General features: G+C 48.9%; 1 protein-coding gene across 1 annotated transcript; it reads left to right on the forward strand.

Moving 5' to 3' along the window:
• The first annotated feature begins 1,274 nt into the window (after positions 1 to 1,274).
• Positions 1,275 to 21,465, forward strand: DPCD (deleted in primary ciliary dyskinesia homolog (mouse)). The gene is made up of 6 exons (XM_085872629.1): positions 1,275 to 1,414; positions 9,640 to 9,720; positions 13,258 to 13,379; positions 13,779 to 13,912; positions 20,316 to 20,418; positions 21,069 to 21,465. The coding sequence occupies exons 1-6, from the start codon at positions 1,354 to 1,356 to the stop codon at positions 21,168 to 21,170; spliced, it is 603 nt and encodes a 200-aa protein (XP_085728755.1). The 5' UTR covers positions 1,275 to 1,353; the 3' UTR covers positions 21,171 to 21,465.
• Positions 21,466 to 22,111: the final 646 nt, after the last annotated feature.

Genomic DNA, 22,111 nt, shown 5'->3' on the forward strand with positions numbered 1-22,111 from the left:
ACATATTAGCCTGGTGTTGGCGCAGTGGTTCGGGCAGCAGCTTGGTATCCAAAAGGTCCTGAGTTCAAACCCCGTTGGGCCACTGAATTAATACACCAGAGGGTTGACTCAGCCTGTCATCCTTCTGAGGTCGGCGAATTGAGTACCAGTGTACTGGGCCGGTGTATACCCTGGTTAAAATAGGTGTACCCGATCCCTGTGTCGTAAGAGGCGACCAGGGTTGCGTCAGGAAGGGCATCCGGCGTAAAACATGTGCCAAATCACCATGTGGATCATACAGATGATCCGCTGTGGCGACCCCTAACGGGAGCAGCCGAAGGAAGAAGGTGTGTGTGTGTGTGTGTGTGTGTGTGTGTGTGTGTGTGTGTGTGTGTGTGTGTGTTGCATACTTTTTGGACGATTAATTACGTGCAGCTGTTCATTAATTACGCACTGTTGGAATGTACCTTTTTTTGCCCTTTCGACTGCTGAGACCCTTTCGAACTTTCAAGACCCGCAAGACCCAGAGGACCCAAAAGACCCCGAAGACTGCAGATCTTGTGGATCCTTTAAGACTCGACTGTACGGAGCCTGGTGTTGGCTCACTGGTTGGGGTAGTTTGGGATCCTGGGGTCCTTGTCGGCCGCTGAATTAATTCACCAGGGGGGTTGACTTCACCTGTCATCCTTCTGAAGTCGGCGAAATGAGTACCAGTTCCAGTGTGTGTCCTGGTGGAGGGGCACTGTATCAGCGACACAGTCGCGCTTCAAGAAATGAGAGCTTCCCCGGCAGCAAAAGCTGCTGTTCGACCACCACTACCACCATCACTACTCGACCCTACTTTAACAAATCTGTTCGAATTCCCATGTTTCGGTATATAAAGCAGCTTAATACATCCTTCATCATGGCAAAGCACTCTCATTTCAAAATATATAACAAAAACAATAATTACATTGCAACAAAGCATATATTAACACGAATAATATTTCCAACGATAACAAGGATAGTAAATGATAATAATGAACATATAATGCCCGTGCTGGCTGCAAACACATCTGGGCTTCATGAAAGGCAAGTTGACACTCAAACAGTGCAGCAGGTGGGGACACAACAAGGCTGTGAAGACCAATACAAATTCGGTCCATCGGACTAATGGGGCCACTCGGACAACAAACAACACAGATTTAGAAACGTCAACAACAACGACGAGATTTAATGGCGGTGTATGAGCATTGTGGGAGAATAGTTTTCACTTTTCGAACGCCACAAAAGCCCCTTTTTTGAATAACAGCGAATATATTTACAAATGATCAATGAGAAGAGTAATCGAATATTTCGACTCGTATTTAAAACGCGGTTGTCATAGAAACGGATATGGCGGAGAGATGGATCGCTGCTCTCACAGAGGCGAAAAAATCGGCGATTACACAGGATGGTAAGAACGTTGACTCGTCAGATTTCTTTTTTTTAATCCCTTTGAAATAATTTAAAATACAATATGTAATACATCGATGATTGCAATTGTTCTCTTCCAGAAAGATGTAAACAGCCGTTCGTTCGGACAGGCACTCAGTCACTCCCACTTCGTTCGGACAGGCACTCAGTCACTCCCATTTCGTTCGGACAGGCACTCAGTCACTCCCACTTCGTTCGGACAGGCACTCAGTCACTCCCACTTCGTTCGGACAGGCACTCAGTCACTCCCACTTCGTTCGGACAGGCACTCAGTCACCCCAATTCGTTCGGACAGGCACTCAGTCACTCCCACTTCGTTCGGACAGGCACTCAGTCACCCCAATTCGTTCGGACAGGCACTCAGTCACTCCCACTTCGTTCGGACAGGCACTCAGTCACTCCGACTTGCTTCTGGACAGGCACTCAGCTCAAGCCTCACTCAGCCGGAGTTTGGCACTTCAGTCACCCCACGCGTGCTCTAGCCCGGACAGGCACTCAGTCACCCCAATTCGTTCGGACAGGCACTCAGTCACTCCCACTTCGTTCGGACAGGCACTCAGTCACTCCCGCTTCGTTCGGACGGGCGCTCAGTCACTCACACTTCATCGGACAGGCGCTCAGTCACTCCCACTTCGTTCGGACAGGCACTCAGTCACTCCCACTTCGTTCGGACAGGCACTCAGTCACTCCCACTTCGTTCGGACAGGCACTCAGTCACTCCCACTTCGTTCGGACAGGCACTCAGTCACTCCCACTTCGTTCGGACAGGCACTCAGTCACCCCAATTCGTTCGGACAGGCACTCAGTCACTCCCACTTCGTTCGGACAGGCACTCAGTCACTCCGACTTCGTTCGGACAGGCACTCAGTCACCCCAATTCGTTCGGACAGGCACTCAGTCACTCCCACTTCGTTCGGACAGGCACTCAGTCACTCCCACTTCGTTCGGACAGGCACTCAGTCACTCCCACTTCGTTCGGACAGGCACTCAGTCACTCCCACTTCGTTCGGACAGGCACTCAGTCACTCCCACTTCGTTCGGACAGGCACTCAGTCACTCCCACTTCGTTCGGACGGGCGCTCAGTCACTCCCGCTTCGTTCGGACGGGCGCTCAGTCACTCACACTTCGTCGGACAGGCGCTCAGTCACTCCCACTTCGTGCGGACGGGCGCTCAGTCACTCCCACTTCGTCGGACAGGCGCTCAGTCACTCCCACTTCGTCGGACAGGTGCTCAGTCACTCCCACTTCGTTCGGACAGGCACTCGGTCACTCCCGCTTCGTTCGGATAGGCACTCAGTCACTCCGGCTTCGTTCGGACAGGCACTTAGTCACTCCCTCTTCGTTTGGACGGGTGCTCAGTCACTCCCGCTTCATTCAGACGGGTGCTCAGTCACTCCCGCTTCATTCAGACGGGTGCTCAGTCACTCCCGCTTCATTCGGACAGACGCTCAGTCACTCCCACTTCGTTCATACACTCAGTCACTCCCGCATCGTTCGTTTGGACAGGCGCTCAGTCACTCCCGATTCGTTCGGACAGGCTCTCATTCACTCCCGCTTCGTTTGGACAAGCGCTCACTCACTCCCGCTTCGTTTGGACAGGCGCTCACTCACTCCCGCTTCATTCGGACAGGCACTTAGTCACTCTCGCTTCGTTCGGACGAGCGCTCAGTCACTCCCGCTTCATTCAGACAGGTGCTCAGTCATTCCCGCTTCATTCAGACAGGTGCTCAGTCATTCCCGCTTCGTTCGGACAGACGCTCAGTCACTCCCGCTTCGTTCGGCCAGGCGCTCAGTCACTCCCGCTTCGTTCGGCCAGGCGCTCAGTCACTCCCGCTTCGTTCAGACAGGCGCTCAGTCACTCCGCTTCGTTCAGACAGGCGCTCAGTCACTCCCGCTTCGTTCAGACAGGCTCTCAGTCACTCCCGCTTCGTTCGGACAGGCGCTCTCTCACTCCCGCTTCGTTCGGACAGGCGCTCAGTCACTCCCACTTTGTTCGGACAGGCTCTCAGTCACTCCCGCTTCGTTCGTTCGGACAGGTGCTCAGTCACTCCCGCTTCGTTCGTTTGGACAGGCGCTCAGTCACTCCCGCTTCATTCGTTCGGACAGGCACTCAATCAGTCCCGCTTCTTTCAGACAGGCGCTCAGTCACTCCCACTTCGTTCGGACGGGCGCTCAGTCACTCTCGCTTTGTTCGGACGGGCGCTCAGTCACTCCCGCTTCGTTCGGACGGACGCTCAGTCACTCCCGCTTCGTTCTTTGGGACAGGCGCTCAGTCACTCCCGCTTTGTTGGTCAGGCGCTCAGCCACTCCCGCTTTGTTGGTCAGGCGCTCAGCCACTCCCGCTTTGTTGGGACAGGCGCTCAGTCACTCCCGCTTTGTTGGGACAGGCGCTCAGTCACTCCCGCTTTGTTGGGACAGGCGCTCAGTCACTCCCGCTTTGTTGGGACAGGCGCCAGTCACTCCCGCTTCGTTCCAGACAGGCGCTCAGTCACTCCCGCTTCGTTCGGACAGGCGCTCAGTCACTCCCGCTTCGTTCGCCAGGCGCCACTCACTCCTGCCCTTCGTTCGGACAGGCGCTCAGTCACTCCCGCTTCGTTCGGCGAGGCGCTCACTCACTCCCGCTTCGTTCGGACAGGCGCTCAGTCACTCCCGCTTCGTTCGGACAGGCGCTCAGTCACTCCCGCTACGTTCGGACAGGCGCTCAGTCACTCCCGCTTCGTTCGGACAAGCGCTCACTCACTCCCGCCCGTTCGGACAGGTGCTCACTCACTCCCGCTTCGTTCGGACAGGTGCTCACCACTCCCGCTCGTTCGGACAGGTGCTCACTCACTCCCGCTTCGTTCGGACAGGTGCTCACTCACTCCCGCCCGTTCGGACAGGTGCTCACTCACTCCCGCTTCGTTCGGACAGGCGCTCAGTCACTCCCGCTTCGTTCGGACAGGCGCTCACTCACTCCCGCTTCGTTCGGACAGGTGCTCACTCACTCCCGCTTCGTTCGGACAGGTGCTCACTCACTCCCGCTTCGTTCGGACAGGTGCTCACTCACTCCCGCTTCGTTCGGACAGGCGCTCAGTCACTCCCGCTTCGTTCGGACAGGTGCTCACTCACTCCCGCTTCGTTCGGACAGGTGCTCACTCACTCCCGCTTCGTTCGGACAGGCGCTCAGTCACTCCCGCTTTGTTCGGACAGGCGCTCAGTCACTCCCGCTTCGTTCGGACAGGCGCTCTCTCACTCCCGCTTCGTTCGGACAGGCGCTCAGTCACTCCCACTTTGTTCGGACAGGCTCTCAGTCACTCCCGCTTCGTTCGTTCGGACAGGTGCTCAGTCACTCCCGCTTCGTTCGTTTGGACAGGCGCTCAGTCACTCCCGCTTCATTCGTTCGGACAGGCACTCAATCAGTCCCGCTTCTTTCAGACAGGCGCTCAGTCACTCCCACTTCGTTCGGACGGGCGCTCAGTCACTCTCGCTTTGTTCGGACGGGCGCTCAGTCACTCCCGCTTCGTTCGGACGGACGCTCAGTCACTCCCGCTTCGTTCTTTGGGACAGGCGCTCAGTCACTCCCGCTTTGTTGGTCAGGCGCTCAGCCACTCCCGCTTTGTTGGTCAGGCGCTCAGCCACTCCCGCTTTGTTGGGACAGGCGCTCAGTCACTCCCGCTTTGTTGGGACAGGCGCTCAGTCACTCCCGCTTTGTTGGGACAGGCGCTCAGTCACTCCCGCTTTGTTGGGACAGGCGCTCAGTCACTCCCGCTTTGTTGGGACAGGCGCTCAGTCACTCCCGCTTTGTTGGGACAGGCGCTCAGTCACTCCCGCTTCGTTCAGACAGGCGCTCAGTCACTCCCGCTTCGTTCGGACAGGCGCTCAGTCACTCCCGCTTCGTTCGGCTAGGCGCTCACTCACTCCTGCTTCGTTCGGACAGGCGCTCAGTCACTCCCGCTTCGTTCGGCGAGGCGCTCACTCACTCCTGCTTCGTTCGGACAGGCGCTCAGTCACTCCCGCTTCGTTCGGACAGGCGCTCAGTCACTCCCGCTTCGTTCGGACAGGCGCTCAGTCACTCCCGCTTCGTTCGGACAAGCGCTCACTCACTCCCGCTTCGTTCGGACAGGTGCTCACTCACTCCCGCTTCGTTCGGACAGGTGCTCACTCACTCCCGCTTCGTTCGGACAGGTGCTCACTCACTCCCGCTTCGTTCGGACAGGTGCTCACTCACTCCCGCTTCGTTCGGACAGGTGCTCACTCACTCCCGCTTCGTTCGGACAGGCGCTCAGTCACTCCCGCTTCGTTCGGACAGGCGCTCACTCACTCCCGCTTCGTTCGGACAGGTGCTCACTCACTCCCGCTTCGTTCGGACAGGTGCTCACTCACTCCCGCTTCGTTCGGACAGGCGCTCAGTCACTCCCGCTTCGTTCGGACAGGTGCTCACTCACTCCCGCTTCGTTCGGACAGGTGCTCACTCACTCCCGCTACGTTCGGACAGGCGCTCAGTCACTCCCGCTTTGTTCGGACAGGCGCTCAGTCACTCCCGCTTCGTTCGGACAGGCGCTCACTCACTCCCGCTTCGTTCGGACAGGTGCTCACTCACTCCCGCTTCGTTCGGACAGGTGCTCACTCACTCCCGCTTCGTTCGGACAGGCGCTCAGTCACTCCCGCTTTGTTCGGACAGGTGCTCAGTCACTCCCGCTTTGTTCGGACAGGTGCTCAGTCACTCCCGCTTCGTTCGGACAGGCGCTCAGTCACTCCCGCTTTGTTCGGACAGGCGCTCACTCACTCCCACTTCGTTCGGACAGGCGCTCACTCACTCCCGCTTCGTTCGGACAGGTGCTCACTCACTCCCGCTTCGTTCGGACAGGCGCTCACTCACTCCCGCTTCGTTCGGACATGTGCTCACTCACTCCCGCTTTGTTCGGGCAGGCACTCAGTCACTCCCGCTTCGTTCGGACAGGCGCTCAGTCACTCCCGCTTCGTTCGGACAGGCGCTCAGTCACTGCCGCTTCGTTCGGACAGGCGCTCAGTCACTGCTGCTTCACACTCCAGCGAGATGGATGTTTACCCTGCGTCATCAAGAGCTTGGATGATGATGACAAGCCCACGCATGTGCAAAGCCAAAAGTGGGCTTCATGAAGCGATTGGTTCACTTTATTTGTTTGACTGCAGACCACAGTCCACAGTCGTCACAGTCTATGATCGAGGAATAATTTAATTGCATTGTAATGTTTTATTTTGCACACTGCAGAACACGAATCAGAAAACAAAGCTGCAGTTTCGCAGTACTTTGGCTCTGAATTTGGCAAATTGAATAGAATCTCGTCTGAGCACGGCACACAAATGATTGAGGTCATAATTTTTACTCTGCCTGTCTTGCAGTCAAACAGGATTGAAAATAATTCCAAACATGAAACCTACTGTTTTGGGGGAAGTCATTAAGGACGCAAACAACACACGAATCACTAATGTGATGTGTTCAATAAGGTGGTGTAAAAGGCGCTGCATAAACGGCGGTAAACCCGATTCATTGGTTTGTTTTGTGGGGGGTGGGTGGGTTACAGCCTTTAAAGCTTTTTTGTTTTTTTTATACCTTGTCGAGGCTCATATGAGAGCTAACACACAATGCACAGCAAGGGGGGGGGCATGAGACAAGAGGGGTGGGAATGGGAGGGACAAAACAGTGGGGAGCAGAGACATTAGGAGATCTGTGGAAGGGAGAGGGATGGGGCGAGGAACATGGGGAATACAAGATGGACATTACAGGGACTTTCAGGAAGGAAAGCAGGGAATTTGAAGGAGGTGAGTTTGGGGTGGATTAATGGGGGTAGAAAAGATCGAGGATTTGGATGGGGGACGATATGAAATGGTGGTGAACAGCTGTTTTGAAAGCCTGGAGGGAAGAATGGGATTGAATAGTGAGGGAGTTCATTTGAAAGGAATGAAAGAGTGAAGGTGAGCAGTGATTCGTGATTTTGGTAGTTTTACCAGGAGGGGGTTGTTGGCGGACCTTGAGCGCCCTGCAGAAATGTGGTGGGGACATATCGCAGATAGAGCGGGGAGGGGGGGGTGAGACTGGAGAGAAGACGGTGGGAGACAGAAAGACCACCGACCAACCTGCAGTGAGAGAGTGAGAGGCCCAACGACTCAGCCTCATCACGGGAGATACCAATGATCCTAAATGTCTTGGTTTCCACAGTGTGAAGCCAGGAAAGGTGGGAGGCAGGAGTACCAGCCCAGAGGGGAGAGCAGTACTCCATCAGGCTGCAGACGAAAGCTTTGTATGTGATCAGGAGCTCAGGTGGGTGGGGAAGGACTTTGCACGACGGAGGATTCCCAGTCGGCAACTGGCTTTGGAGGCCAGGTTGGAAATGTGGCTTTTCCAGGAAAGATCATGGCAGATTGTGAGACCCAGAAGCTTGAATAAAAGGACTTCTTCCAGAGGATTGTTGAGAAAGTAGATTGGGGGGGGGGGGATGGGGGTTCCAAACAGTCCTTTCGGAGAGACATAGTAAGAGTGTGAGATTTGTCAGGAGTGAAAGACATGTTCCACGTGTTGGACCAGTTTGTGATTTTACCCAGATCTGCAGAAAGCGAAGAAGCTGCTGCTTTCCAGTCTGAGGGATGACCGATGGTACAGCACAGGGTGGAGTCATCAGCAAAGAAATAAAGAGGATTTTCCAGAGTCGGAGAGATCATTGATGAAAACCAGAAAAAGAACAGGGCCCAGAATGCCACCTTGAGGAACTCCAATTGGATTGGATGAGGGTTTGAAAGAACTCCATTTAGGGCCACACGTTGACTGCGACAGGAGAGGAAGTCTGCGAGTCATGGGTGGAGATTGCCTTGGATACCAGAGGAAGAGAGTTTGGTGAGCAGGGCAGGGTGCCAGACCATGTCAAAAACACGCGACATGTCTGGGGATATGGCTCTGATATCATGTCCGGCACTGAGGACCTCCATCCATTGTTGGGAGAGCAGAAGCAGCATATCCAGGGTAGAGTGACCTGGTCTGAAACCAAATTAATGATCGGAAATCAGGCCATTGGAGAAGAGGAAGGATTTCATGTCTGAAGTGATGATGGATTCCATAACCTTGCTGATGATTGGGAGAAGGCTGATTGGTCTGTGGTTGCAGGGATCTGTTTTTGCACATTTTTGTGCAGGGCATTGATGTTTGCAGATTTCCAAGCAGATGGCAGATGACCTTGTGCAAATGAGAGGGTGAATAGAAGAGAGAGAGGGTGAGCAAGAGCAGAAGGGCATGTTTTTAGGACACGTGGACTGATGCCGTCTGTACCGGTTGCAGAAAACTTTTATCTCATTTCAATTTAATTATATATTTGAACACTGTCGAAGCCAAATTGCCTTGTTTGCATTTCCAAAAACCTCTGGTTTAGTCGTATTTGGGCACCATTTTATGCCATCTCAACCAATCAAATTTGCCGTGTACTCTGAGGTCCGAATAACAGCGGGATTCAAAGAAAATGGTGGCGCCAAGCGATGCAGCCACAAATCTCACTTCATCCAAAAAAACTGTTCAGTTAGTGCATATTTTTCTCGAAGATCGAAGCTGGACGGAGGTTATATTCTCACCTCTGTTTGTCTGTGTGCAGGATATCTTAAAAAGGTGTGTGACAAGGAGAAACTGATTAGATTTTGGTGAAGATCCGGATCCGTATTCGACGTGATTCGACGAAAAAACTAGAATTTCAAAAGTGATTCTTCACAATTGAGAGATAGCACCAAAAACGATATATAGCACGATATCTAAAAAACTTGTGAACGGATTCGGACAAAACTTGGTGGACAAGTTCGGTCTGTGACAAGGACGGATTGTTTCCATTTTGGTGAAGATCCAAATCCAGATCCTGATACGAGAATTTTTTTTTACTTCCAAAGTGATTCTTCACCATTGAGAGATGGGCCAAAAACGACATGTCGTATGATAGTTCTTAAATTTATTGGGCCCGATATGTTCTCCTGGATGAGGCATTGCGTGGCGGAGGCATACACTCTACTGCGTGCCCTTTCAGTTCTGCATGTTTTTGGGAAGCTTCAGAAAACGTGTTGCGATGTCGAAATTCTGTTTTTACTTATGCTACGTTTAATTTTTTTTCCTGTGTCGTTCACCACACACTTGATACTTGTATTGAGCCACTTACTTATTGAGCCACCACCACAGTTGTTCTGTGACAACTCCACTCTTTTATCTCCATATACAGGACGGCGCAAGGTACACTTTACATTCGCAGATGGCAAAGAAATGGTTGAAGAATATCACTTGACGTCGGAAGATCTGTTACGTAAGTTCATTGTATGATTATTCGACACAAATTATCACTCCCGAATAGAAATACAGAATTGAGATGTCATTTAATACAGTGACGTGCAAAAGTATTCACCCCCCCCCCCTCCAAAGTTTTCCAATTTTGATGATGCCACCTGAGCTTATTTCATGATGCTTTCAAATCAAACTTCATATATAGTCTTCACAAACTAGTCCAAAGTGATGAAACTTTTTAAAATGTGATGAAACTCCATACGAGCTTTCAGATATGGCTTCTTTCTTGCCTCCTGTTCAAAAAAAAAAATAAGGTGAATAAGTTTGATTAACAGAGAAAATCAGATGATTCTCAGTTGCATAAGTATTCAAACCCTTTTCCTAATTAACCCAAAATCACTTCAGGAGCAAATTATTTGTTTCAAAAATTACAAAATAAGTCTAATCAGTTTCACCTGTACAAAGACATGACAGAAGTAAATAGACACCATGATTTTTAAATATTTTTTTTTGAACATTTTCAGGACATTTGATCCATTTTATATACAAACACAAGTGTTTAGTAGACTTGCCATTTGCAGATTTCAACACTTTTACCCTTTCAGGCATAGAACTAACGAGTTCCTAAATTTTCACTTGTGGGATTTCTGCCCAGGCTTCATGCAAAAGGTTTAGCAATTCTGCCCTTGATGTTGGTTTCCTGGTCTTTTTCTGCAAAGCTCGATCCAATATGGCCCAGAGGTGTTCATTGGGATTCATGTCAGGAGACTGACTTGGCCGTGGAAGTCGCTTGATCCCGTTTATGTCCTGCCATCCTTTGGTCTTTTTTGCAGTGTGGCATGGAGCTCCATCTTCCATGAACAGAGTGTTGTTTTTGACCATCTGACCAGTGGAGAAGACAGGGAGAAGTCTATCCTCAAGCATAGAAATGTATGTTGTGGAGTTGATGTTGCCAACACACTTCATAAGCTCTGACCGACCAGCGCTCCAGATTGCTCCCCACACCATCACTGAAAAACCACCGGGTTTGACAATTCACTGCAATCTGTTCAAATATAACTCTTGACTGGGAAGTTTGCAGACCCATACGCGTCCACTTTCAGAAAATTGAGTAAATTGAGACTCGTCTGAAAAAATTAGTTTGCCAAAACTCCAAGGGTCTGTTGGCCATCTCGTCAGCCCACTTCTTTCTCCTTTGAATGTTGGCTGGTCTAAGAGGTTTTCTCCAAGCAACTCTCCCATAGTAGCCCAGTTGATGAAGGTACCACAGTTCTTCAGCTAAATTGAACCTCCTCTGCAACATCTGCTGCCTTGCAATGGGGAGTTTTCTCAGTGGACCACTTGACAGCTTGAAGACATCTTTCTGAGGGCCCAGGTCGACCAGAACGTGAAGCTGTGGATTCCTTGCCTTCGCTGGTCAATTGCACAATCATCCGATTCACCGTAGAAAGCAGAATGCCAAGGTTCTGAGCTATCTGATTGTGGCTGACTCCACCTTCCGATTTGCCAACAATTCGTCCTCTTTGAAAATCGGAAACTTTGCTCCCTTGGTTCGAGGCATAGTTAATTGTCATATAAGACCCAGGAACTTGTTTCCACAAAGAAATAAACGAATATTAGCACAAATCACTGAGTAAAACTGCGTTATACAGATGAAATGAAGAAATCTAAGGTGTCTATTTACTTCTGCCATGTCACTGTATGTAATTGGTGGTTAAAATTAAAAATTAAGCTTCCCCACGTATTGAATGAGTTTTAAGGTCCAACTCACTTGGTCAACCAACAATGCGAACATTAAGACCAAGGAGCTTTTCAAAGAAGTCAGACATAAAGTGGTGGAGAAACACCATTCAGAAGAGGATTATAAGATTTCAAAGTCACTCATTCCTTTGAGTATGATGAAATCCATCATTAAGAAGTAGAACACATCTCATACCACCGAGGCTCTACCCAGATCAGGTCACCCATCCAAAACTCAGCAGTCGGGAAAGCAGGAAACTGGTTCAGGATGTCACTGGAAATCCAACAATGACTTTAGAAGATCTGCAAGACTCTATGTCCGAGATGGGGGTCAGTGTTCATCAATCAACAATATCTTGTTCCCTTTACAAAGCTGGCATCTATGGACAGGTGGCAAGAAAGAAGCCATTACTGAAAATGACGCATCAAAAAGCTCGTATGGAGTTTGCGAAAACAGATCTTGATAATACTGCAGGTATGAAGAGAAAGGTTTTGTGGTCAGACGACTCAAACATTGAACTTTTTGGTCTAAATTCAAAGCGTTATATCTGGCGTAAACCTAACACCACATCACCGTGTCCACACCATCCCTACTGTCAAGCATGGTGGTGGCAGCATCATGTTTTGGAGCTGTTTTTCATCAGTTGGGACTAGAAAGCTCGTCGGGATAGAAGGGACAATGGATGGTGCAAAGTGCAGGAGAATCCTTGATTATCACCTGCTCAAATCAGCCATGAATCTGTTTCTACATAATTCGTTTCGAAAAATTGTTTCTTTATCATTCATAATCGTAATATAATGGGCGTAAGCCTGGAACTTCTAACACACTTTTCTCCGAACAAATTCTGTTCACACTTCCGAAATCTTCACAGTATGTGTTCCATGTATTTACGCAGGTGATAGCAGATTCAAAAAATCGAATATAGATAGAATTTTCAAAGAGGGAATCGATGACGTCACAATCAGCAGCGTTCGGCGGCAAACTGACGGCCGGGTCCGAGACGACTTGCTTTACTCAACTTAGTCCATGAGTTCAGGACGTTTGTTCAACTCAGCATTTACGACTTTTATCCTACCATGTTGTTAATCTGTTGATGGAGGTCATACAGAAATGATGAATATGTCAAATCGTTCGTGTTACTCATCCGGCACTATGTGTCAAGGCCAACAATCTAAAGCGACCGGTCTCAAACGCTACCACGGGCACCCAGACACGCCACCAATATGAACTGAGCTGTTGAATGCGGCGCAAAACATCCAAAGAAACTACCGTAACCGAGTATTGTGATCCGTCCTGTCCCCCATACCCGTTGTAGATGGATATCTGCTCGTTCATCGAAAAGTGGAATTATTGGGAGGGGGTGAATACTTTTGCAGGCCACTGTAACCGTTAACTCTCCGTGACTCTAACTTGCAGTGAATGAGACAATGAGGTTTTTGCTCCAACAAAAACATGAATAGGTGGCTATATATGTATTTAGCACTTGGCTTATATTTATGGTGGGATAAATGTTTATTTGTCCAGAGCTGAGGATCAGTGACAGGTGATTTAATTGATTGATCTTGCTTTTCCATAATTTTATAGTTTTTCCGACGAGAAAATCTTCACATTTTACTGGATTGCCGTCTTACTGGTGAATTTATCTTTTCGTTTACTATATCCTGGATAATTTTTAATGATATAAAAAAAAGAGGTTTGCCCCATTGCAGGCTATAAATGGAAGACTGGTTTTTCTCGCCCATTTTGGATTTCATTTTTAAGTGTCTGGTGCTTCGTACTGTTTTTGATCGTGTTGCTAATTGAGTGTCACGGGCACAGTGCGCAAGTGGCGTCAGCGGAGTGCGCTGGGTGCACTGGGGCATTGGGAGGTGGAGATAGGGAATGCAGGACTTACCAAGGAAGACCACCCTGATGGACATCTCAGGGAAAACATCAACATGGTGTGTGCCATTTATAATTTCCCACTTTGACTTCACTTGTGCTCATAATCTGAGCATCTATTTAAAGATGTGGGTTTGGCATGTTGTGATGCTTTATTATTACCCAAATTTGGTGTAAAGTGGGGTTAAGCAATTGGTTCACTCAATCTGTCTGTCATTTTATGATCGAGGAAACAGCGTAGAACTAGAATGGCACTCGGTTGAGTGCATACCTCCCCCAGGCTGAACAGTATACTTTTTTTTTATCCCACTGATAGGTTGGATCCGATTCCAGACCAAAACCAAAATCCATTCGGCTTATTCTTGTCACCTGACCAACTCATCCACCTAGTTTCTAATTATTTAGTTTTTTTTTTGCTGGCATGTAAATCTTAATGCTCCGATCGTGTGTCTTACCAGCCAAAATGTATACGAATGGATACTCAGAACGCCTTCCAATGGCGCATACGGAACCTCCCTTACCCTCCCGATGTGTACTCTTTGGCTGTGGATCCAGAAAGGCAACGATGCATTATTAAAACGACCAACAAGAAGTAAGTACAGTACTCAGGAGATATATTACAGATTGAGTGACAACTCTTTTGTGACAATTCACAGAATTGTTTTCTGTGGTGTTTGACATAGCACAGAGGTTGTCATCAAGTCTATGGTCTAACGTGGAAATAGAAGTCGGGAATGATTTAGTCAGTTAAAAACAGTGCTTCTGTTAAAAGGTAGCTGTTCTTGCATACGAGTCAATCAGTTGCTTTCTCAAGCTTGTTCATAATACAAATCAGATCACATATTGTTTACATGCTCTATACAGAGTGTGTTCTACCGAAGCAGTTTCTTTGGCTTGGGTTATAATCATGGATGGGTCGCCACTCTGACACAGGAAGTCAGGGCAGGAATTTGTAATTCCGGAAATAACTCGTCTCCTCTTCACAAAGGACACCGTGGGATCTTTAGCATCCACCAACTAATGCTGGCAGATGGGACACACATTTTAACGTCAATCCGAGGGACGGCACACACATTGATGAATCACCCTGCCTGTGAAACACCTTGATGGAAGTTCATATCTGGGTCGGGATTCAAACCCAGGCTTGACAGCTCAGAGGTGAGCATGCGTACCTCGAGGTCATCCTGACAGCCCTTCTTTCATATAACTTATCTCAAAATTTGCTTCAACTGCAAAAAGAGCGAATGTTTCCAAAAAAAAAACGACTTGGACGAGATGTCCAGTATAATTTGATGGAATATGATGTAATTTTCTTTCTCAACTATCACGAATCAGAATTTGTGTGACACAAGGATCTGTCGTCGCTGTTAAAACAAGATTTATAAGAATCATACAAATATTTTTGAACTGCTTCAAAAACCTTCTGAAGATTCTATTTTCATTATGAACACTCACCAAGGCAAAATTATACAATTTGAACAACAAATTCACTTACCAGTCCAAGCCTGGTGTTGGCTTCGTGGTTCGGGTGGCTGCCTCGGGATCCTAGGGTCCTGAGTTCAGGCCCTGTTGGCTGCCGAATTAACACCAGGTGGGGTTGAATCAAGCTGTCATCCTTCTGAGGTTGGTGAAATGAGTACCAGTGTACTGGTAGAGGGGTAAAGCATCAGTAGCACAGCTGTGCTCCAAGAAATGATAGCTTCCTGGCAGCCAAGCTGCCATAGACAAGAACAGAGAACTTACCAGTCACAATAGTTTGATGAACAGCATTTATGTTGAATAGAACCTCTTTGATAAATTGCAACAAATGATATTGACACTAATTATGCATGGGGCATTCTGCAAGTTTTATTTCATTTTCTTCCACATTCAAAAGTTGCCCTACATAATGTTGAACAAATTTTTGGGCAGTGATGGTTCTCGTTTGAATTTTATATGTCAAGCAATAAAAATGTTGAGATTATTTTATTGCTATTTCAAAGTCATACACTACAACTTGGAACCAGATCCACAAAGACTATTTAGTTACCTAACAGGTGGAAAATTTGAACACACACTGATTCTTCATCATTGAGTGATTGAGTCAAAAACTATATATATATATACAACAGCATATCTCAAAATGTGTATGAAGTCTGATGAAACTTGGACAGGTTGGGTGGGAGACAAGGATGAATTGATTTGATTTTGGTGAAGATCCGAATCTGGATCCGGATACGAGAATTTTTTAATTTTTTAAGTGATTTTTTTTTATCATGAAGACATAGGACCAAAAACTATAAACAGCATGATATCTCAAAACGTTGTGGGCGGGTTATGACAAAACTTGGTGAATGAGTTGGGTAGGTGACAAGAACAAGTCGATTAGATTTTGGTTAAGGTCTGGAAACATTACAGATCTGGCCTATCAATGGGATATAAAACGTAAACTGTGCAGCCTTGGCGGTATGCGCTCTACCGAGTGCCAATCTAGTCTTGTTCTGACTGTGGTACAGAGGGATTTTCACCGTTTTCAATTGCTGACCAATCCTTGAAAGAAGGACGCTGCATAGAACGATAACATCTATAGCCAGAAATATTCTACCTGAAACACAGTGTGTGGTTTCCACTCCATCAAAAGCACAATCAACATGATCTTTGTATTTCACCAACTATGCACTATTCATTGCCTTCAGAAAACTTTTTTCATGGATTAGGGCAGCGCGAGGGGAAAGGAGAGGAAGGCGGCGCGAGGGGAAAGGAGAGGAAGGCGGCGCGAGGGGAAAGGAGAGGAAGGCGGCGCGAGGGGAAAGGAGAGGAAGGCGGCGCGAGGGGAAAGGAGAGGAAGGCGGCGCGAGGGGAAAGGAGAGGAAGGCGGCACGAGGGGAAAGGGGAGGAAGGCGGCGCGAGGGGAAAGGAGAGGAAGGCGGCTAGAGGGGAAAGGAGAGGAAGGCGGCTAGAGGGGAAAGGAGAGGAAGGCGGCGCGAGGGGAAAGGAGAGGAAGGCGGCACGAGGGGAAAGGGGAGGAAGGCGGCGCGAGGGGAAAGGAGAGGAAGGCGGCGCGAGGGGAAAGGAGAGGAAGGCGGCGCGAGGGGAAAGGAGAGGAAGGCGGCGCGAGGGGAAAGGAGAGGAAGGCGACTAGAGGGGAAAGGAGAGGAAGGCGGCGCGAGGGGAAAGGAGAGGAAGGCGGCTAGAGGGGAAAGGAGAGGAAGGCGGCGCGAGGGGAAAGGAGAGGAAGGCGACTAGAGGGGAAAGGAGAGGAAGGCGGCGCGAGGGGAAAGGAGAGGAAGGCGGCGCGAGGGGAAAGGAGAGGAAGGCGGCTAGAGGGGAAAGGAGAGGAAGGCGGCGCGAGGGGAAAGGAGAGGAAGGCGGCGCGAGGGGAAAGGAGAGGAAGGCGACTAGAGGGGAAAGGAGAGGAAGGCGGCGCGAGGGGAAAGGAGAGGAAGGCGGCGCGAGGGGAAAGGAGAGGAAGGCGGCTAGAGGGGAAAGGAGAGGAAGGCGGCGCGAGGGGAAAGGAGAGGAAGGCGGCTAGAGGGGAAAGGAGAGGAAGGCGGCGCGAGGGGAAAGGAGAGGAAGGCGGCGCGAGGGGAAAGGAGAGGAAGGCGACTAGAGGGGAAAGGAGAGGAAGGCGGCGCGAGGGGAAAGGAGAGGAAGGCAGCATGAGGGAAAAGGAAGGAAGGCAGCACAAGGGGAAGGGCAATAAAACACGCCCAAACAGCAACATTGTCTTTTTCACTGCCGGGTTCCATATAAAATCAGGCCCAAGCATTCAAAAGCCCATGCTGCGTAAGGGAAAAGGAGGGATGGAAGGGGATATACGCCACCTACTTGGCAAATTCAAAACAAAACAGTCCCCTTCACAGAGGGAGAGGGGTGGAGGAATAGGGGAGAGAGGCAGAGGAGCAGGGGGAGAGAGGCGGAGGAGCAGGGGGAGAGAGGTGGAGGAGCAGGGGGAGAGAGCCAGAGGAGCAGGGGGAGAGAGGCGGAGGAGAAGGGGGAGCATGCCGAGAGAGGGATAGGAAGGAGAGGGGTGGGAGGGAGAGGGACAGGGGTGGGGAGTAAGAGGGACAGGGGTGGGAGTAAGAGGGACAGGGGTGGGAGTAAGAGGGACAGGGGTGGGGAGTAAGAGGGACAGGGGTGGGAGTAAGAGGGACAGGGGTGGGGAGTCAGAGGGACAGGGGTCGGGAGTCAGAAGGACAGGGGTGGGGAGTCAGAGGGAAAGGGGTGGGGAGTCAGAGGGAAAGGGGTCGGAGTCAGAGGGAAAGGGGTAGGAGTAAGAGGGAAAGGGGTCGGCGTAAGAGGGAAAGGGGTGGGGAGTAAGAGTAAGAGGGAAAGGTGTGGGGAGGGAGAGGGAGAGGGACAGGGGTGGGGAGGGAGAGGGAGAGGGACAGGGGTGGGGAGGGAGAGGAGAGGGACAGGGGTGGGAGTGAGAGGGACAGGGGTGTGGGAGTGAGAGGAACAGGGGTGGGAGTGAGAGAGGGATTTGGGGGTGGAGGAGAGAGAGGGGTGGAGAGGAGTGAGAGAGAGAGAGAGAGAGAGAGAGAGAGAGAGAGAGAGAGAGAGAGAGAGAGAGAGAGAGAGAGAGAGAGAGAGAGAGAGAGAGAGAGAGAGAGAGAGAGAGAGAGAGAGAGAGGAAGAGAGAGTGATAGGGATGGGAGGGAGAGGGATGAGAGAGGGGAGAGGGATGATGCAATTTTCACTCATGCACTTCCTTTGAGTTCCCTTATTATTTCAGGCTGCTAGATTTCATGGTTTTTGAGTTATGGAGGACACACACTCACACACACACACACACACACACACACACACACACACACACACACACACACACACACACACACACACACACACACACACACACACACACACACACACACACACACACACACACACACACACACACAATACACGGTGTTTGGTGAGATCGAGGACCGTGCCGTTTACAACGACACCAATGGGACTGGGAACCGAGCTGAGGACGGCAGCTTTGGTGGGGAGGAGGGCTGCATGGAGGGTGCCTGGAGTTACGCTGATGGTCATGCATTTGGGACACGGCCTGGCACCCTAGCCTTGCGGCTTGTTGAGTTTTGCCGACTCTATCCAATCAAGGAAGGATGAGACCAGGCGTACCCCGGAGGCCACACGGATTAACATCATCATCACTTCAGGGATGGAGGGGGAAATGGAGCTCGGACAAGGAGACTACTTGGTCCATGCATTATGGTTCCTTGCTGGGGTTAAGATGGATGCTTCAGGACTAGGGAAACCTCCATTAAACGAAGCATGGATAAGGAGACGGCTTGGTCCATGAGTCGTGGTTCCTTGCTTGGGTAAAGATTAATGCTTCAGAACCAGGGAAGGCTCCGCTCAATCTTAGAGGCTCGCAAGTGGAAATAACGACTGGTGGCAGTGGCACGTACACATGCACATACATGAATGATGATTTACAAATACACATGCATACATATTGTGTGATCATACACATATTGTACATGGCATATTATAGATATTATATACACACATATTATGCGTGACAAACGGCAGATGTTATGTACACACGTTTCACATGTTATATACACACATATTAGACATATTATAGTCGATATATTGCACATGTTACATACACACATATATGCACATAAATAACACACACACACACACACACACACACACACACACACACACACACACACACACACACACACACACACACACAATACACGGTATTTGGTGAGATCGAGGACCGTGCCGTTTACAACGACACCAATGGGACCGGGAACCGAGCTGAGGACGGCAGCTTTGGTGGGGAGGAGGGCTGCATGGAGGGTGCCTGGAGTTACGCTGATGGTCATGCATTTGGGACACGGCCTGGCACCCTAGCCTTGCGGCTTGAGTTTTGCCGACTCTATCCAATCAAGGAAGGATGAGACCAGGCGTACCCCGGAGGCCACACGGATTAACATCATCATCACTTCAGGGATGGAGGGGGAAATGGAGCTCGGACAAGGAGACTACTTGGTCCATGCATTATGGTTCCTTGCTGGGGTTAAGATGGATGCTTCAGGACTGGGGAAACCTCCATTAAACGAAGCATGGATAAGGAGACGGCTTGGTCCATGAGTCGTGGTTCCTTGCTTGGGTAAAGATTAATGCTTCAGAACCAGGGAAGGCTCCGCTCAATCTTAGAGGCTCGCAAGTGGAAATAACGACTGGTGGCAGTGGCACGTACACATGCACATACATGAATGATGATTTACAAATACACATGCATACATATTGTGTGATCATACACATATTGTACATGGCATATTATAGATATTATATACACACATATTATGCGTGACAAACGGCAGATGTTATGTACACACGTTTCACATGTTATATACACACATATTAGACATATTATAGTCGATATATTGCACATGTTACATACACACATATATGCACATAAATAACACACACACACACACACACACACACACACACACACACACACACACACACACACACACACACACACACACACACACACACACACACACACACACACACACACACACACACACTCGTTTCGATTGCTCCTGCTCTCCCCCCAATGGATGGAGGCCTTCAATATCAGACAAGAGATCACAGTCATTTCTCTGGACAGATCTCGAGCTTTTGACACAGGCTGACACCTTGCCTTTGTCTCCAAACTCTCTGCTTCCTGGCATCCAAGGCCACCACCACACATGGCTTTCTGACTATCTGAGCCACAAATCAACAATCAGACTGTGGTATGAAGTTGTGCAACATGGGAAAGTCTGTGGCTCAAGAACCAAACTAACGTTCTGCAGCAGTCATCAACATTCATGCGACAATCACCATATATAAACATATATACAGTACATGTAGGATTGATTGACAATAATATATAAACATAATATACAGTACATGTAGGATTGATCATAATGTGAATTTATACAAGGAGTGTGACATCATCTTAAATATTGTGTTGTGTTCTTTTATTACCTCAGGTATTATAAGACATTGTCAATTCCTGATATGGAGCGCTATGGGTTACCTCTGGAGTCGAGTGCTTTGAGTTTCACACATAAAAACAACACCCTCGTGATTACGGTATGCCTGCACGTTCCTGCCTGAGCAATGAATGATCTGCTGTTGTATTTGCTTGCACAATGAAACCAATCACCCATTGTAACACGATGAGCTGTGAGTGAGAGATGTCCTTATATCCACCCCCTCCACCACCTCTTTGAACGGCCACAATTGATTGCACCACAATTTCCCTAATGGTGTTGGCCGACTACATTTTGGCCCAAGTCATTCAAGAACTGGTTGGCCAGGCCGGAGGTAATTTTAGCAGGGATTTGTAATTCGTTCAGGATAATGCCCCTATGCTTCATGAAGAACACCATTGGATAGTCATCGTCCACCAAAAAATGCCAGCAGATGGGTCACGTCGTTTAACGTCCATCCGGGGGACGGCATCATTTGTAATAACAACTGCCCTGCCTGCAAAAGCACCAATTCGACATTTTGTAGGCTGGTCTGGAATTGAACCCAGATTGTACAGCTCAAAGGTAAATGTGCTGGATCCTGTCACACACTTGAAAATAAATGGTGCACTAAATGTCACAATGTGGACCGCTTCAACGACAGCTATCAGTTGTTTTCCCATAAATTGAATTGCAACCTTGTTCTGCTGAGATTAGGCACAATATAGCTATTGATGACGAGCTGTGACCTTTCCTCTCTAACCTACGCAGTACAAGAAGCCGGCTCCCATTATGCAAGTGGAGAATCAACTCAGGCTGGAGATCCGAAAACTAAAAGATATGGAAAGCTCTGGCGATTGTTCCACACAATGAAGTTTGTGTGGCTCGTAAAACGACCACTCCTTGCATCTTGCACACAGTAAATGCAGCAGTCGTTGTACATACAAGGAACACAAGAAAAGTATTTTGCCAAATTGTAATTCCGCAAGTTTTTCTTTGTTACTTGACATCTATTTTCATCATAATGGGTGCGTTTAAATAGAAGTTTAATGTACTTGAAATGAGTTATGTTTTGTAGCATGTTGTTATCAACAGCATTGTAAAACAAGTGACAGGAGGATTAATTTATTAGTATTTCAATAAAGGTCAAAATGAGTCGAGAGGTAAATTTACATTTTAAGAGTGAATTTAGAAACAGTCATGTCGTTTTCAGCGATCACGCAGCAAATGAGGACAACGAAGCGAGTTTCGAGTCACAACACGGAACCTCTTCCCCCATCCTCCAAGCATCATTAGGTGGTACCAGCCACGGCTTATTGTCAAGACGGCAAATAAGATGTCGATTCCACAATTTTAAGCGATTTAATAATGAAAACGAAGGAATCTATATAATGAGATCCAATGTCTGTATGTGTCGGTTTTACATCTCCTTCCAAACCACCGGTTACACAAAGAAAAATTTAACCGTATTCATCCCATCCCGAAGGATCCCTCCCTTCCCTCCCCTCCACATGTAGTGCACGGTCAAAAACAAATTTGATTTGGACAAAATAAGGATTCATTATTTACATCGATAAATGCACAAAGCAAATGTGGACGATGCTTAAAGTGGGCAAGTCGCGAGATGCTGCCGATTGGTTGTGCGAGGCTCGGTGCACGATGATTGGCTCCTGGTAAGTGATGTCATACAATTTTCCCTCACTGTCCCAATTTTTCTGCAGACCTGCCAGGCAGTGCTGATCGTTAACTTTGCAGTTACGAAAACAGCTTCGCAATTTATTTCCCTCGAATTTTGCAAACTTGCTTGGGTCATG

This window comes from Eptatretus burgeri, chromosome 3 (genome assembly GCF_056783735.1).
Source record: "Eptatretus burgeri isolate ZD-2024b chromosome 3, Ebu_testis_v1, whole genome shotgun sequence".
NCBI lineage: Eukaryota > Metazoa > Chordata > Myxini > Myxiniformes > Myxinidae > Eptatretus > Eptatretus burgeri.

Excerpts from the sequence above, each read along its gene's own strand:
- DPCD (XM_085872629.1), top strand. The coding sequence starts at position 1,354 with ATGGCGGAGAGATGGATCGCTGCTCTCACAGAGGCGAAAAAATCGGCG. Across the intron at positions 9,721-13,257 it reads GACGTCGGAAGATCTGTTAC|TGCGCAAGTGGCGTCAGCGG; the intron begins GTAAGTTCATTG and ends TCACGGGCACAG. Across the intron at positions 20,419-21,068 it reads ACAACACCCTCGTGATTACG|TACAAGAAGCCGGCTCCCAT; the intron begins GTATGCCTGCAC and ends TAACCTACGCAG.